At 40.1% G+C, this 14,448-nt stretch overlaps 1 protein-coding gene across 5 annotated transcripts in view; it reads left to right on the top strand.

Moving 5' to 3' along the window:
• Positions 1 to 14,448, top strand: part of LOC6525611 (inactive dipeptidyl peptidase 10) — a 100,045-nt gene that overhangs the window by 48,652 nt on the left and 36,945 nt on the right. The window contains exons 1-2 of one of the 5 annotated variants that reach the window (XM_039375368.2): positions 1,988 to 2,280; positions 5,216 to 5,511. The exons of the other annotated variants lie outside the window; for them this stretch is intronic. Coding sequence (XP_039231302.1) covers positions 5,440 to 5,511 — 72 coding nt within the window. The 5' untranslated portion in view covers positions 1,988 to 2,280; positions 5,216 to 5,439. Of the gene's footprint in view, positions 1 to 1,987; positions 2,281 to 5,215; positions 5,512 to 14,448 lie in introns of those variants that run through there. 5 annotated transcript variants of the gene reach the window in all.

Here is a 14,448-nt window from a genome sequence, read left to right as displayed (position 1 = left end):
AAAAATTTAGCTTCAAGCGGTCTTAATGAATCACATTTTGAATGCATACTTTAAATATGGTTAAAAACATAACTGACATTGCATTCACGAAAGCTGCGCTTGAAACTTAAAAGCTGTTATCCTTGACTTCAAACTTTAAGCTTACAAAAGTGGCACAACTTACAAGACTCAAAGCCATTTAAAAGTCCTGTTCAAAAAGCGTAGAACAACTTAAGAAACCCAAACAGCTTTCAAGAGCTTGAGTTCCTCGAGAAAAGCTCAAGTTATTCAAAACACAAAGTTTCCCGCTCCTGCCATTCTTCACTTTCCACTTTCTCTCATATGCTTTCTATCATTTTCCACCGTTGGCCAGTTTTTCCGCGCTTTTCCTCGTGCACCGCATAAATCATTTCTCCTTGGAGAGTTAAGCATACGCAGCGTTGCACCGCGTTGTGTGCGGTTTTTCCACATTGCATTCGGAAAACGGCATTGAAAAGCTGTTGGCGAAACAAAATTTATGACCCCCTAGACTTTATACTCTGACTTTTGCCCGCTGGCCTGTTGCTGAGTTTTCACTTTTCATGTGGGAGCGCCGTTTACCGAGCGCCGTTGCCAAAAATGTGCGCCAGCATCATTTGTAAAAAGTCTTTCAATTGACAGGGAAAAAACAAAAGGGAAAATTGCTTATTAGACATTAGCTGAACAGAAAAACTTGGCCAAGCACTTGGCATTTACTCTCGTTTCATTCAGTGTTTGGTTTGGGCAATGACTTTCATTCAGCTGCTTGCGTATTCCATTCACTTGCCATAAAGGATTTTTCATGGTACGCAGGACGAAGGCACGTGAAATATGCTAAATGGACGCGAACTCAAGACAAACAAACAAACGACGACGACGGTTGATCAACTGCCTTGGTTAACCCTTGGTTCTCCAGGGGGCTTTCATGCACATCCCCCTTTTTTTTTTCAGGACCAGGTGCACATTATTCATTCCTCTGACACGGCCGCCAAAAAAAAAAAATACTGAAATAAGGACACGTCTGCGTTGGGGTAATGGGCGGTAATCGACTTGATAATACCCCGAGGATAAACGACAGCTAAAAGGTGTAATTAATTACATTTGCTCTCAATGAGTGCGTAATCACTTTGTTCCAATCTCAAATTGCATTTTGCATTAGCTCTTTAATTAAAACGACAACCCCCATTACTTGAAAGCATTGGAAAATTATCAGTATTGAATATTAGTTTAATATATAACTAAATTTTTACTATATGTAAGAACCCATAATTAGAGCTTTGTTTGTGATAATCTCAGTGGACTGATGCGAATACCAAGTCATGTTCACAACTTTCCATACTTTGCGAAGTTTTCGAAACGCCTTTTCGCATCGTCTGCGTTATTTTGTACCCCTTGCTGACTTGGCTGCAACTTTAAAAAGAATTGCACGATGGCAAAAACTTTAAAAAGCAAGGACCTGAAAAGCAACCTCATTAGGCACGTTCTGTCATTAAACTCCTAAAAGAAAGTTTAAGGATTGTTTAGAGCTTAGAACATTGCAAACTAAAAAAAGGAATGCATTTTCTATGAAGTTAATAAAAGTTAATAAGTTAGGCTCAAGGTTCTAAGATTAAACATTTTGGATAAGCAGCAACAGGGAAAATAATTATGAATTTAAACATTTATTTTAAAATATTTATAAATTTATTTAAATTAATTGTATTTAATTGTTTTTAATAACCCAGTCGCTTGGCTTTAATTGCGGTTTTATTTTGCTTTTGGCAATTTTGTTTTGCTCGCTGCCTTCCGCGTTTTTCCTGGCACAGCCCTCCAAACAATTTTCCACGTGATTGTGGAAAAGCTTGGGTGCCACAAACTGGCGGCAGCTTTCATGCGGATGTTTTGAAAGCTCGCCAGCGCGCGGCTGCTGCGATAATACGGAAAATGTCGAATGGAAACTGGCAACAACTGTGCGTGTGCGATTTTCCGATTTTCCGCAGCGTCTTCGCTCAGTTCTGCCCAAAACGCCAGCTGCTAAAGTCGCACCGCTGAAGTCGCACGGAAAACGCGCGAGCGGAAATCGCGTTGCGTCGCTCGTCCTCGTTGCTCCTTTTTGAATCCTGGCGCATCTCGTCGGCGATCGTCGTTCACCCGTTTGAAATATCCCTCTCTGCGCGCCCATTTATATTTCCCGTATAAATCCAAACCAGAAACAAGAAAACTAAAACGTGGTCTAAACAGCCATACGCCCAAAAATAATTGCATTTTTTTTCTGTGTTATAAGCCAGTAAAAGCGGAAATTCTGTGAGTGTGAAATAAAAATGCGCAAATTGCTTAATTGACAATTGGCCAACCAAAGCCGTAAAGTAATCCAATAAAGAACGTATAAAAAAAGGCATAAAAAGGAATTAAGTGGAGGAAATAGGTGGAATCAGATTTGAGAGGAAATTGGGGAATTTAAATGCTTAAAACATTGGTATAATCTACTGAACAATACGATTTTTTAAATATTGCAATCTTTGTTTACCAATGAGATAAATAGTTTATTCAATGAAAATTTTAACATAAATACATTTAATTAGCGCAGATAAAGAAGAACGTAATAAGTTAGTTGAGCAAGAAATATTCCTTTATAGAAAATACTTAAACAGAAGATTAATAATACTGTAGAATTATTAATTGCAATTTTTGTGAACTATAGAAATGTTTAGCAATGTTTAATGTTAGTAAGATTGATGTAATTTTGTAAGACAAACGTACAACTTCATTTGGTATTGAATAAATAAAAGAATTATAAGCACATAGAGCGCTGCCAAAGGGATTGCAGGCCTGTAAATCAAGTATACGCCGTGTGGTTGCTTTTGCCGCTTGTTTGTGGGATTTAGCCTGTTGCCATTCTGGCACAGATTGCTAAAATAAAAAGAGTCGACACAAATTGCTGAGGAATTCCGATTGGCAAATCTTTGATTTCTCTCTCGTTTGGCTGCGTGCTGATTGCCCCAAGAGCCCGTAAAATGCCGCCGTCTTTGGTCCTTTTGCCAGCCTCCCTTGGCTCCAAGTCCCAAGTTCCAAGTCCTTTGTCCTTTTTACTTTTATTTTGTACTCTGTACCTTGCCCTGCCGAATACCAAAACGCTGAATGAATGATGCTGACTCCTGATGCCCGGGCCTCACCTTATTTATTTGGGAATTGCCACTGTCTGGCTTTGGAATCGGTTACTTTGTCTTTGGCCAATATTTGCATGGCAAATAGAAGCCGAGTAAAGCCACAATGCTCAATGCTCAATGCTGCTCATCGACAATGATTATCGTTATTTTTGTTATCGTCCTGGCCCTTCTTCATTTGCCCCTTGGCATTGGGCAATATGTTAATAATGCCCTGGTAATTAGCCAAAAAGTCGGGCGTCGGTTAATTTGGCAAACAGCGTCAACTAATTAAATCACGTAGCAAATGCATAAAAATAAAGCGTTTCGTTCTATCTCTAATTTGATCCCTGTGGGCCAAAACGCCGCCACTTTTAGCCAAATTAATAGGCCAAGAAAAAGATGCCCGGGCTCAGACAAACAACAGCAATTAGGCCCTTTGGCTGGCTTACATATGTGAGCATTGTCTAGTCACCCTAGACCTACATTTTCCAACCAACCCCCATTTTCCCCCGTTTCTCATATTCCCACTTTCCCACTTTTCCGTTTCCCATTTTCCCCCCAAAACCCATCAAAGGCTTAAGGGTTCGAATAAATTGCCTTCATCATCTTTCACTTTTCGTGTGGTCTCACCATTCCATTTTTTCCTTTCATCCGAAAGTTTCTTTTGAACACACATTTCTATGCCCGACACACATGGCGAAGTTTATTAAAATTTCCTGTCATCTTGTGGCATTAACACACAAATGGGAAACTTTGAAGAATATATAGAAAAAAGTGCGTGGTCCTGGAAAGTTTTGAAAACGAAATGAAATTAAAGCAAATGCATGCGAATCTCTTATTGAATTATCTGCGAAACTTTCCACGCCCAACCAGGCAAAACTCACACTAACTTTCCATAATAAACACAATGACAGTGAGCTGCGGCTTTTTCCGGGTTTTCCAAAGTTTACACAAATCTTTTGCTTAACAGTTGGCAGTGTTTTGCATTTGCCAAATGGTTTTATTCATTTATTAGGTCAACACTCTAGCCTAGAAAATACAGGCTCTGTAATAAAATGATTGAACTTATTTAAAAAGATTAAACAATAAGCGAAATTAAATAATGTTTGTGTGCCAAAATATATTCAGACTATATGAAGCATCATATTATGTATAAAACTAAATTTTTAAATATTTTTAGATTTTTTCAAGAAACTTGATTATTTGTTTTGTATACTTAAAATATAAGATTCAATTATCGTTACATTTGTGCGATTGAAACATTGAAGATGCTGGTCAACTTTTGTGGCGTTTTAAAGGACACCCTTCCCCTTCGTTTGTGGACCCGTCGCATCCTCCATCTCGTACATCCCAACCCATCCAATTCCCTTCCTTTACTTTCCCTTCCATCCCATCCAATCCCATACCATTCCAGGCCATCCGCTGGGCGACAAGTCATGCGATATGTTGGCAAGGACGTCAAGTGCCCGTATATAGTTACATTAACCGCACACAACGGCCCTCATGGCTATTGTTGTTGTTGTTGTTGCTGTTGTTGTTGTTGTTGCAGGGCGGCTGTTGGCTTATTTAAGTTTCAACTTCAGCTCGAGTTTTTGTTTTCAGCCGTCCGCCCAGCAAAGACATTGTATTAAAGGCGGCCGACGTGCTCAAGTATCTGTATCTCATTCGCAGCATCCAGCAAACAGCAAGCAGCAAACCCCCAATTCCCCCAATCCCCCAGTTAGTAGTATATCATTAGCATGAAGGAGCTGTCGGCGAAACTTTCCCAAATTGCAGCTACACAGAAAGAAAGATGATTAAATTCTAATCAATAGTAGTGTGCATACTAATAGGTTATGGGTTTCATAAGTACACTTAGTATGCACTTATTTCAAATTATACATTTTTAAAATATCCAAAAACTAATAATAAAATATGAGTATGCAATCGCCTTTTCTCTCGGTGTAAAAAAAGTACCGGTGGTATAAAAAAAAGCATCTTTTGGAGCGTGCCAAAGTGCAGAGCGAGCAGATAGAAGGCGGCAAAAGCAACCAAATCGAATAAACCATACTCGGAATAATGCAATAAATCTCCCAAAACGAACTTTAATACAGAGTGCAAAACGAACTCAAATTACACATAAATTTCAATTGGAAAAGTCGAAGTGAAGGCCGGGCCTCAGGATTTATCGCCCGACGATAATAATTAAGGCGGCCAGCCGAACGCAGATACACTTGGCCCAGCAAACCGCAGAGCAGATAGCAAACGTTGGAGCAGCAGAAACAGAACGAGATACATCTCCAAAAACAGATACAGATACAAGAAGAAAACAACCAGTATGAATGCCGCACAGAGCGGCGGCCACACGGGTGGCGGTGGCTCCATGGGCAAGAAGGGCTCCCAAATGGAGGTAATTATATTACATTTTATTTACCACCCACTGAAAGTGATGGTGCTGAAAGTGCGCGTCCAGTTGCGAGCTGCGACCCAAGAAGTCCTTTCATTGCCTTTGATTTGGTCTTTATTTGAAACCTATTACCCTCTTCTTTTGGCATTAATACCCTTTTCAGCCTTTCGGGGAATATTACTTGCGAGTCGAGTCCATAACTTCTAGGACTTTCTTCGTTCCGCATTCTTTAAGATACTCAAAGTATACATATAAATACAAAAGCTCCATTAACAAATTGTTAAAATATATTTCTCGAGTATTAATATTATTTTGGAAGCTATTTTATGTGGTTTATTGTAGAACCCCGAATTTTCACTAGAAATATTGGTAAATTTCAAGAGTATGCAAAGACTCAGTATTAACTTTGTTTATTTTATTTTTATGTTCCAATTTACAGCGTTTTGCTTTGTACTATTTATGGGCATTTCTTTGAACATCCGAAAATGGTGGGCGCGCCCACATTAAGGGGGCGTGGCAGGCTTGACCTGTGTGTCGCCATTTGTAATGAGCGCAAATTGAATTTTCCATGCTGAGCCGAGACGTGACTTAGGTCTTGAAAAAATGAAAGTAGGAAAAAGGCATAAAAGAAAAACAAAGTGAAAAGGAAAATACAAATTAAAATAAAGCAATTCAATTAGCTTTCAGCCATGAAATTCTCAATCAAGCCAAAGGCAATCAAGTTGAAGTCCAGTTTCGCCAAATATTATGCGTTCTTTGAATACTTTTTAGCTCAATTCCGAAACTTTGGCATTCTATAAAATCCGAACAAATAACATAATAAAAAGGGGGTCGTCACTAATTAAATGTGTCACAAAAGCAGCACAGGCAATAAAATAAATAAAACTATATGTAAATGAATAAATTAAGCAAAAACAAACAAGCGAGCGAGCATTAAAAATTAAATTGTGAGAATTCCATTTGCCAAGTGGCAATCAGGATCACAATGTCCTTGTTGTTCTTGCTGTTGCCCCATGCTCCTCCTGTAAACACACAATTAAAAACGGTGGGTGGTTTTTTTGGTGCTGTTTTGGGTGGTTGGGTGGTTGGTGGTTGGGTGGTTGAGTGGTTGAGTGGTTGGGCATATAATGGGCAAGGTTGTCCGCTGCCATCGCACCTGTCATTCAAACGCTCTTGGCCATAAATGTTTTAAATGGCCATAAAGCAACAACAGCTTAATGAGCAGGCTCCGCTCCACCCCTCGCCCTCCCCCGCCACAAAAAAAAAAAAAAAGAAATCCCCCTCATTTTCATTTTGTGTTGTTCATTCCTAATTAAGCCAGAAATTCTTCCTTTCACTTTGTCCCTTGCCCCAGCTTTTGATTGCAATTTGCTGAATGTATTTATTTAAGGCCAGCGCATGGGGCATTTTTATGTTGGACAGGTCAGAGTTTCTCTTAATCATATATTTACCAAAAATGCCATAAAAAGACTTTATAAAGAAAAATATCTTTATTAGAGTATTTTGTATTTTGCTATATTGGCACCCAAAACATTATATTTATCACCTATAATTGATGTGTTTAGCTTTATAGCTATAGTAAATTATTTTTAAGAACTAAAATGCTATAAACGTTCATAAACATGGGAAATGCTTTCTAGGCAAACTAAAATTATAATCCCATAGCATTTAATAGTCGTGCTACTTGCATAATTCGTTTTATTCCGCAATTGTGCAGAAACCCCATTTTGGGTGCTGGGTTAGTGGATGGTTTTGAGTGGTTCAGGTTTTGTGGTCATAGCGAAAGCACGTTCGTGGCCTCCAATTCTCTGCGGGCTGTTGGTGGTGTAGTGGCAGTAAGTTTCGGCCTCAAGGCGCCACCCACCACCCACCTGCCACCACCCACCTGCCACCACCCACCTGCCACCATCCACCTCTCACAAAGAATGGCCATCCTGCAGTCGCCTCCCTTTTCGCGGTGCGATTGCGATTCAGTCATGGCTGGCGACTTCATCATCTATTAATGTCACTCAATCTGTGCGCATAAATTTGCATAAAGCGAAATCCAATTTACTTTAACCATTATACGTGTATGTATATGCGACTAGCACAAAAAAAAAAAAAAGAAAGAGAAAAAACTTACATGATATATACGAACTTTCTTGGAATGCGACACAAATATACATTTTGCGGTATGATGATGCCTGCGAAAATGCAGAAACACCCACTCGTTGGATGTGAATAACGCCTGGCATTCCATTTGCGTGCCACATTTTAATTTGTTATGTGGACAAATCCGCTTAAGTTCGTTCCCAGGGCAAAAGCTCAAAAAACCGGAAGGAAATGTGGCACAAGTAATTAACAAAAAAAACCAAAGTCTAGGGAAAATCTATACAAACGCAGCCATGAAGAAGAAAAACTAGCCTAGGTTCATGTATGTATACTGGCTAAGTCATTGAAAAGGGAAAGAGAAAGTACTTTTTTTATTAAATAAATAATAAGAAATACTCAACAATATGTATCTTGAATTGTTGCACTTATGTATGTATTTCTTTAATTACCAGACATCCTTTGTATCTTGAACTGTTGCAGTTATGTACATATGTATTTCTTCAATTACCAGACATCCTTTGTATCTTGAACTGTTGCAGTTAAGTACATATGTATTTCTGCAATTACCAGACATTCTTAAGACTTGTAACTTAAGGGAAAATGATTTTCCTTAGCGCGAGTTTCCGCCATCCCCTTTGTTCTCAATTAAACGCTGCACTAACTTTCACCTTTCACCTTCGCAGGAGAGTGCGTTTGATGGGTCCTTTCGCGTGGGTCACTGACAGGTCACAGTTCACGATGTCCGAGTACCAACTACCAGCAGCCATCACCCTCGTCACCTCATCCGGGAAAACTTGGGCTACTCCGGTGGTGCACACGCCATGCTAATCGGTCATTAACATGACACCGATTTCTCGACGAGCTTTCGCTTTTCTATCGTTGTTCTCCTTTTTGGCGCATTGCGTATACGCCACGTGGCCGCGATGCCTTTTCACTCCCTTCGCATGGCGCTTCTAATTAAACGCTGGCGAAATATGCTGAAAATTCGTTATTTTCCCATCCGGATTTAATTAAATCTAGTCAAAAGGATAGCATTTTTTTTTACGTATTTTTTTCGCAACGTGGCGTATTTGCCACAGAGTTGACACAATTGCATTGCGTGATGGTATTTCGGTGGCCTTCTTTGCCGAGCAATCAAAGCCAAAAGTGTTGACTGAATCCGGGTCGAAGTCTCTCAGTGAGCTAATTTCCGGTGCCTGAAAGCCCGAAAAGCGTTACAGACTTGACTTGGTTGGCTGCTTGGAAAATGCCTCAACCCAAATTTCCATTGCAAATGTAGCGAGCTTAATTAACACTTGAGATATAGATTCACTATGGTTTTCGGGCAAATGAATAGGAAATATTTGCTAGGCATTTGTAAAAATATATACTGCATTTTGGTAGAGTGCAAATGAATAGGAAATATTGGCTAGGCATTTGTAAATATATATACTGCATTTTGGTAGAGTGCTCTGCTGTTAATTATACATTTTTTATACCTGAAATTTGTATTTTACGAATAAATGATAGCCTTTCTACTGCTTAAAGTCACTTTTTTACACATTTTTGGCCAAAATTTGGCTGTTTGCATGCCGTCGCACGTTTAACAAATCTGGGCTTGTGCTTTTTACGAGTCTGCTCACAATTTTTATTGTCACATTTATGACTCTCAAATAAATCTCGATGCCGTGGCATATTTTTGTTCAAATTTGCTGCCTGCCTGGGTTCCTAATCCTAATCCTTTTGGGGACTGTGTAAGCATCTTTATACGCACTACAAGCAAATCAAATCTATGAATTTTTAAGAGGACCTTCCCATTCTTGCTATCCTCATTTCTATGCCCTTTCTTGGACTTCTGCTTCCTTTTCGCATTGTCACGGCCTTGGGCTTGGAGCGGGTTTTTCGTCCACTGGTCCATTGGCAAGTCATGTCAAGAGCAAGCCATCAATTTTCTTAAATCACCAAAAACGAAAAAAAAAAAGAAAAAAACGAAGAACAGGCCGGAAAAAGGGGGCGGCACATGCCGTTAGAGCACTTAAAAACCACAAGATGAGCTCGTCAGATACCGCCTACAAGTCGGTACCCCCCCTCCCCTTCGTCCATTTGGAAAATTCTCCACGAACACATGTTAAATTTCCCTTCATGCAGGCATTTCTTTTGATTTCTATACCCTAACAGGGGGTATTATATGCGCCAAAGTCAGGCATTTTTAAAAAATCTATGGCATACTGAAAATTGTTTTGAATAGCTTTAGAAAGTTCTTATATTAAAAGGGTATGCTGTTATATGAATATAATTATGTGTAAAAAAAAATCATCCTTAGTAGAGTATTTCCATTTTCGTCCACTTATTTTTCTTGACCATTTTTTTTGCCCCAACTCTGCTTTCCTTGCCACAAAAAAGGGCCGGGGGCACCGAGCTCAGATATTTTCTCTAAATATTTGCAGGCAAATGGGGAGGAGGTTACGTCGGTACAACATTACTTGTATTGGCCGTAAAAACGAGCGCCACAAAAAGGGGCCAGAACGAAAAACTAATTGAATTAAATTTCACAATTTTCCACGGCTCATAGTTTGGCATGTCGAACTGAGGGAAATGGAAAAGCCGGGGACAGTTTCCATATGTCAAATGCCCTTGCGGTTGGTAAGTCGACGATGACACACACGATAAAGATAGAGCCAACAAGATGAAAAGATACAAATGTACTCGTTACTTTGGGGCAAGTCAATGGAGTTGCTCGAATGTTGGTATTAGGACGAGAAAAGGAACTTGAATATCCAGCAATTTGTGCTGAAGTTCTTTCATCTTTCCAGGCGGATTTTCTTGTCGAGCAAGCACATAGTTTAATAGGCAAAATAAATGCCTCGCATTTTGATAGCCCCATTAACTTAATTCGTTAGTTGAATTCGGTGTAACATGCGCTTGATATATTTAATATTTTACTTTAATGAAATTCATTTAACATCATCGGTTTTTGTGGCGCACTGTGTACTTGCCTCGAAATTAGCATTTTCCGGTACATAAATTTGTGTATTTCTGGGAACAGAACTTCATCTCCCCTGGGATATTTGAGTTGTTCTGTTTTTCCTCTCTGTTTTCGGTATCTGCACTGTTGTGGGTACATAGACGAAAAATTGCTTATCAAATTTCGCAGAATTTTCCTGCATTTCCCATCGCATTTTCAGGTAATCAAGAATTAAATTTACATTTGCCAAAGACGAAGACGTAGAAGAAGGAGCGCGCATTTGGCCTTTGGATTTTGATTGTTAGCAATTTATCACACAGGGAAGCGAAGACGAGTCTGGGGAAAACGGGAAAACTGGGAAAACTGGGAAAACTTGAGAGTATTCAAAGTGGGGAAAAGTGGAAAAAGAAAGTGTCAACGCTTATCATTTGTCTTGGGCTGCAAAACCGTAGGGTTTCCACTCAGCCTCCGCGCTCCCCCGATCTGTCAGTTGGTCGGACACTCTATCTGTCAGCAGTCAGCCACCCACTTTCCCCCGCCTCCTCATTTTCCACCCCCTCACAACCCCCAAAAAGAAGCGAAAAGCCAAAAATGCAAAATGAATGTGAAGTGCTTCGGGGGGGCAAAAGTGTGGGGTGGAATGGGAGGCTGGTTTGAAATTTATTGCAAACTACGCAACAAAGCAAAAAACATTATTGTAGCTGTCCGCCCCTAAAGCCATCAAAAACCTCCCCCAAAAACAAACAGGAACCCCCCCAATTGCCAGTTCTCCAATGGCCTACAATTTATGATTAAAACAAAAGATCTAAAAATTCTTTGTGCCGTCATTTTGTACGTGACCAACGAGAAATTCTGTGACAAAGGCGGCGGAAAAGCTGGCGAAAAACTGGCTAAAAACTGCGCGAAAATCTTCTGTGCAATGCGCATTTTATTTTCTAATTTATTTCGTTTTAATTTTAATTTATTTTCATTTCTTCGTGCTGTTTGCCTGCGCTCACACAAAGGCGAAAGCCAGATGAATAAACTGCCACCGAATGACCTTGATGTCTGGCAAAAGCAAAAAGAAAGCTGAGAACGCAAAGAAAGCAAAGAAAGCAGAGAAAGTGGAGAAAGCATTAGAATGTTGTGCTGCATACGCGTAGGCGCCGCCACGTGACAAGCACATCAATTGACGGAAAAGGGGGCATGGCGCTTTTCCAGGGGCGGGGAAAACCTGGGCGACAGTCAGGTGTTGCCAAAACGCCAAAGTAATCATTGGCCCAAACAAAAGGAAATCTAAAAGAAAAGACGTGCAAAGTGGTTCTATTCCATATATATAAATTTTGGGATATCAAGGTTTTTTATTTCAAACTACAAAATGATTCGCAATTTTAAATCCACCTAAAATAAAGCATAACCATATCAAAATATATGTAACAATTTAATCAAGTTTTATGTAGTACTAACTTAAAATATTTATTTCCATTGCCAAACAAGCTGCTAACAACCTGAAACTAATTCCCTTTAAAATTCAGCCCATAAAATCCCAAGTAAAATCCCGCCTGCAAGTCGAGTCAGTAGATCGCCGTTGGCCAAGCCAGCCAGCTAAGTGAGCCAATGAATTCCTGGCCAAAAATACTAGTGAAAGTTCAACAGGAGTGGCAGCAGAAGCGTAGAAGAAAAAGCGTTGCTGCTGACAATAAAAACAATTTACAACTTTTGCAAGCACCACCGCCACTGATTGATCCCCGACCCCCTTTTGTACCCCCAAACTTTTGTAGTGTGTGTGTGCGTGTGTTACCCTCTTTTTTTTTGGCCAAGAAGTCGAGTGGGAAAAGTTGCTGCCTGTGCTGTTAGCAAGTTTTTAGCGCGACTGCAACTCAATCAGTTGCAAAAGTGCCCAAAAGACACGGTAACATACATGTACATGTACAGTGGGGTACACAATATTAGGTGCTTCTTTTGGCAATTTGCAATTATAACAATTATTATGTAATTTCTATTAGGTGCTGGAAATGAATGTAAAGCATTTTCGCATGCTTGTGAAATATTGTGCGCCCATTTAGGTTCTATTATTGCGAACAGCGCTGTTCACGGGAAGCGCACATTTAATTGCCAGGCGAAAAAGTCCATAAACATGGCCAGGACCCAAAGACAATGGCTTAGACGGCAATGGGCCCTCATGAGCCATAAAAGCTTCAAGCGCGTAAATTTTCACGCAGCAACAATAAGAACAGAAACGATAAAGCCCTAGATGGAGAAGAAAAACATTTAGTATTTTATACACTGCAGCAACAGGGTACAATAAAAGTGGCACTCCGTTTGCGCACATTCAACAATATTGGACATAAAAACGAGCAGCTTGTGTGTGATCAGCAAAACGTTGTGCCCAAATAAATATTTTATATATTTTCGTTTTTTAATCACATAAACATGACAGTGGGCAGTAAAACCATAGCTAAACTAAACATAATATAATTTAATTCATCATCAATTTTATATATTTAATACTACGTTTTCATGTTTGGGAAGCTTTAAAAATTTGAATTTCATTTCTTAGTTATTATTTTGCTGCACTTTCGATTTACAGCCAATTTTCTTTGGAATATTCAAATGTTCCTGCTACACTTTCAAGCATACTCTATTGTTTTTTTATTTTCGTTATAGAAGGCGAAATTTACTTTAACGAGCAAAAGTTTTTGAAGCTGCCCAGAGCATCAGAGTGAGAGAGAGAGATAGAGAGAGGGGGAGCGAGATGGGAAGTTAAGCCAAGTTAAGGGCAAAGAGCGGTGGGTGGTGGTGGGTGGTGAGAAGTGGGGAAGTGGGGAAGTGGGAGCTCCAAGGGGGCGGATGGCAATCCCTAAATGGCAATTTGGCAGCCGCAGTCGCTGGCGTTTTATTAACGCGGCTAATTCCATGCATGGCAGCCAGCAAACGAACTGTGCTGCTGGCCACTAAGCTGGATAGCCTCCTGCAACGTCAAGGACGAAGATGCCACCCCCTTTGTAACCCCCCCAGTGGAACCCCCCCTGTAACCCCCTGTCAATCCGGGGAACCCCCTGCACTGGTCGTCATTTCTGCTTAGCTAATCTCTAGCTGCGTGCGCGTTACCAAAATCCAGATACGACTAAAGCTCCATGCCAAAGCCAAAGCTACTCCCCCTGCCACGCCCCTTACATAAAAACCGAGCAGGAAAATGAAAGAAAACGAAAAGAAAAAGTAGCAGTAAGAGTAAAAAAGCGGAATTTATAAATAAAAACGCTACAAATCCGCTTGACTTGCTTTTGGCCCCGGCGTATAAAGCGTATAAAGAAAAATGCTGCGGAAAAGTTTGCTTTTTCCGTTTCGTACTTTTCGCATGCATTTCCATGCTTACACCCTCGTGCATACTCCTCGGATACCCTATAAACAACGCGGATTATTAGCGGTGCGACATAAAACAAACTTTGGGCAACAACTTTTTTAAGGCCAACGAAGGAAAACACAATGAGCGCATACTTCATCAAGTTTTTCGAATTTTAAATGACGAAATGAAGAGGAATTAAATACGCATTTACCAAATTCGTTTTAATACGTAATGCAATTTATTCTACATTTCACAATTATATAGAGATATTACTAATACGGATAGCATAAATAAATATTGGTTATTGAAGGTGATTGAAATGCTTGATAAGCCCTTTATAAATCCGACGGCATAAAGTTTCTGAAGTTTTTGCAGCAACATTTTTGACAGCAGCCAAGGAAGCGGTAAAGAATGAAAAGCTGGTGGGCCAAAAAGAAAAGGGGGGTGATGTCCTGGCATGTGGAGTCCTGGCCACCTTTGCACCACAACCCCTGCATTTATAGTATAGTTTGTGGGCACTGCCTCGAGGTGGAAAAGCCGCGAGGCATGCATATTAATTAAAGTGTAGCAACGTGGCGTA

Source organism: Drosophila yakuba, chromosome X (genome assembly GCF_016746365.2).
Source record: "Drosophila yakuba strain Tai18E2 chromosome X, Prin_Dyak_Tai18E2_2.1, whole genome shotgun sequence".
Lineage (NCBI taxonomy): Eukaryota > Metazoa > Arthropoda > Insecta > Diptera > Drosophilidae > Drosophila > Drosophila yakuba.
The sequence above is the reverse complement of the archived record's forward strand: the minus strand, read 5'-3'. Positions and strand labels throughout refer to the sequence as shown.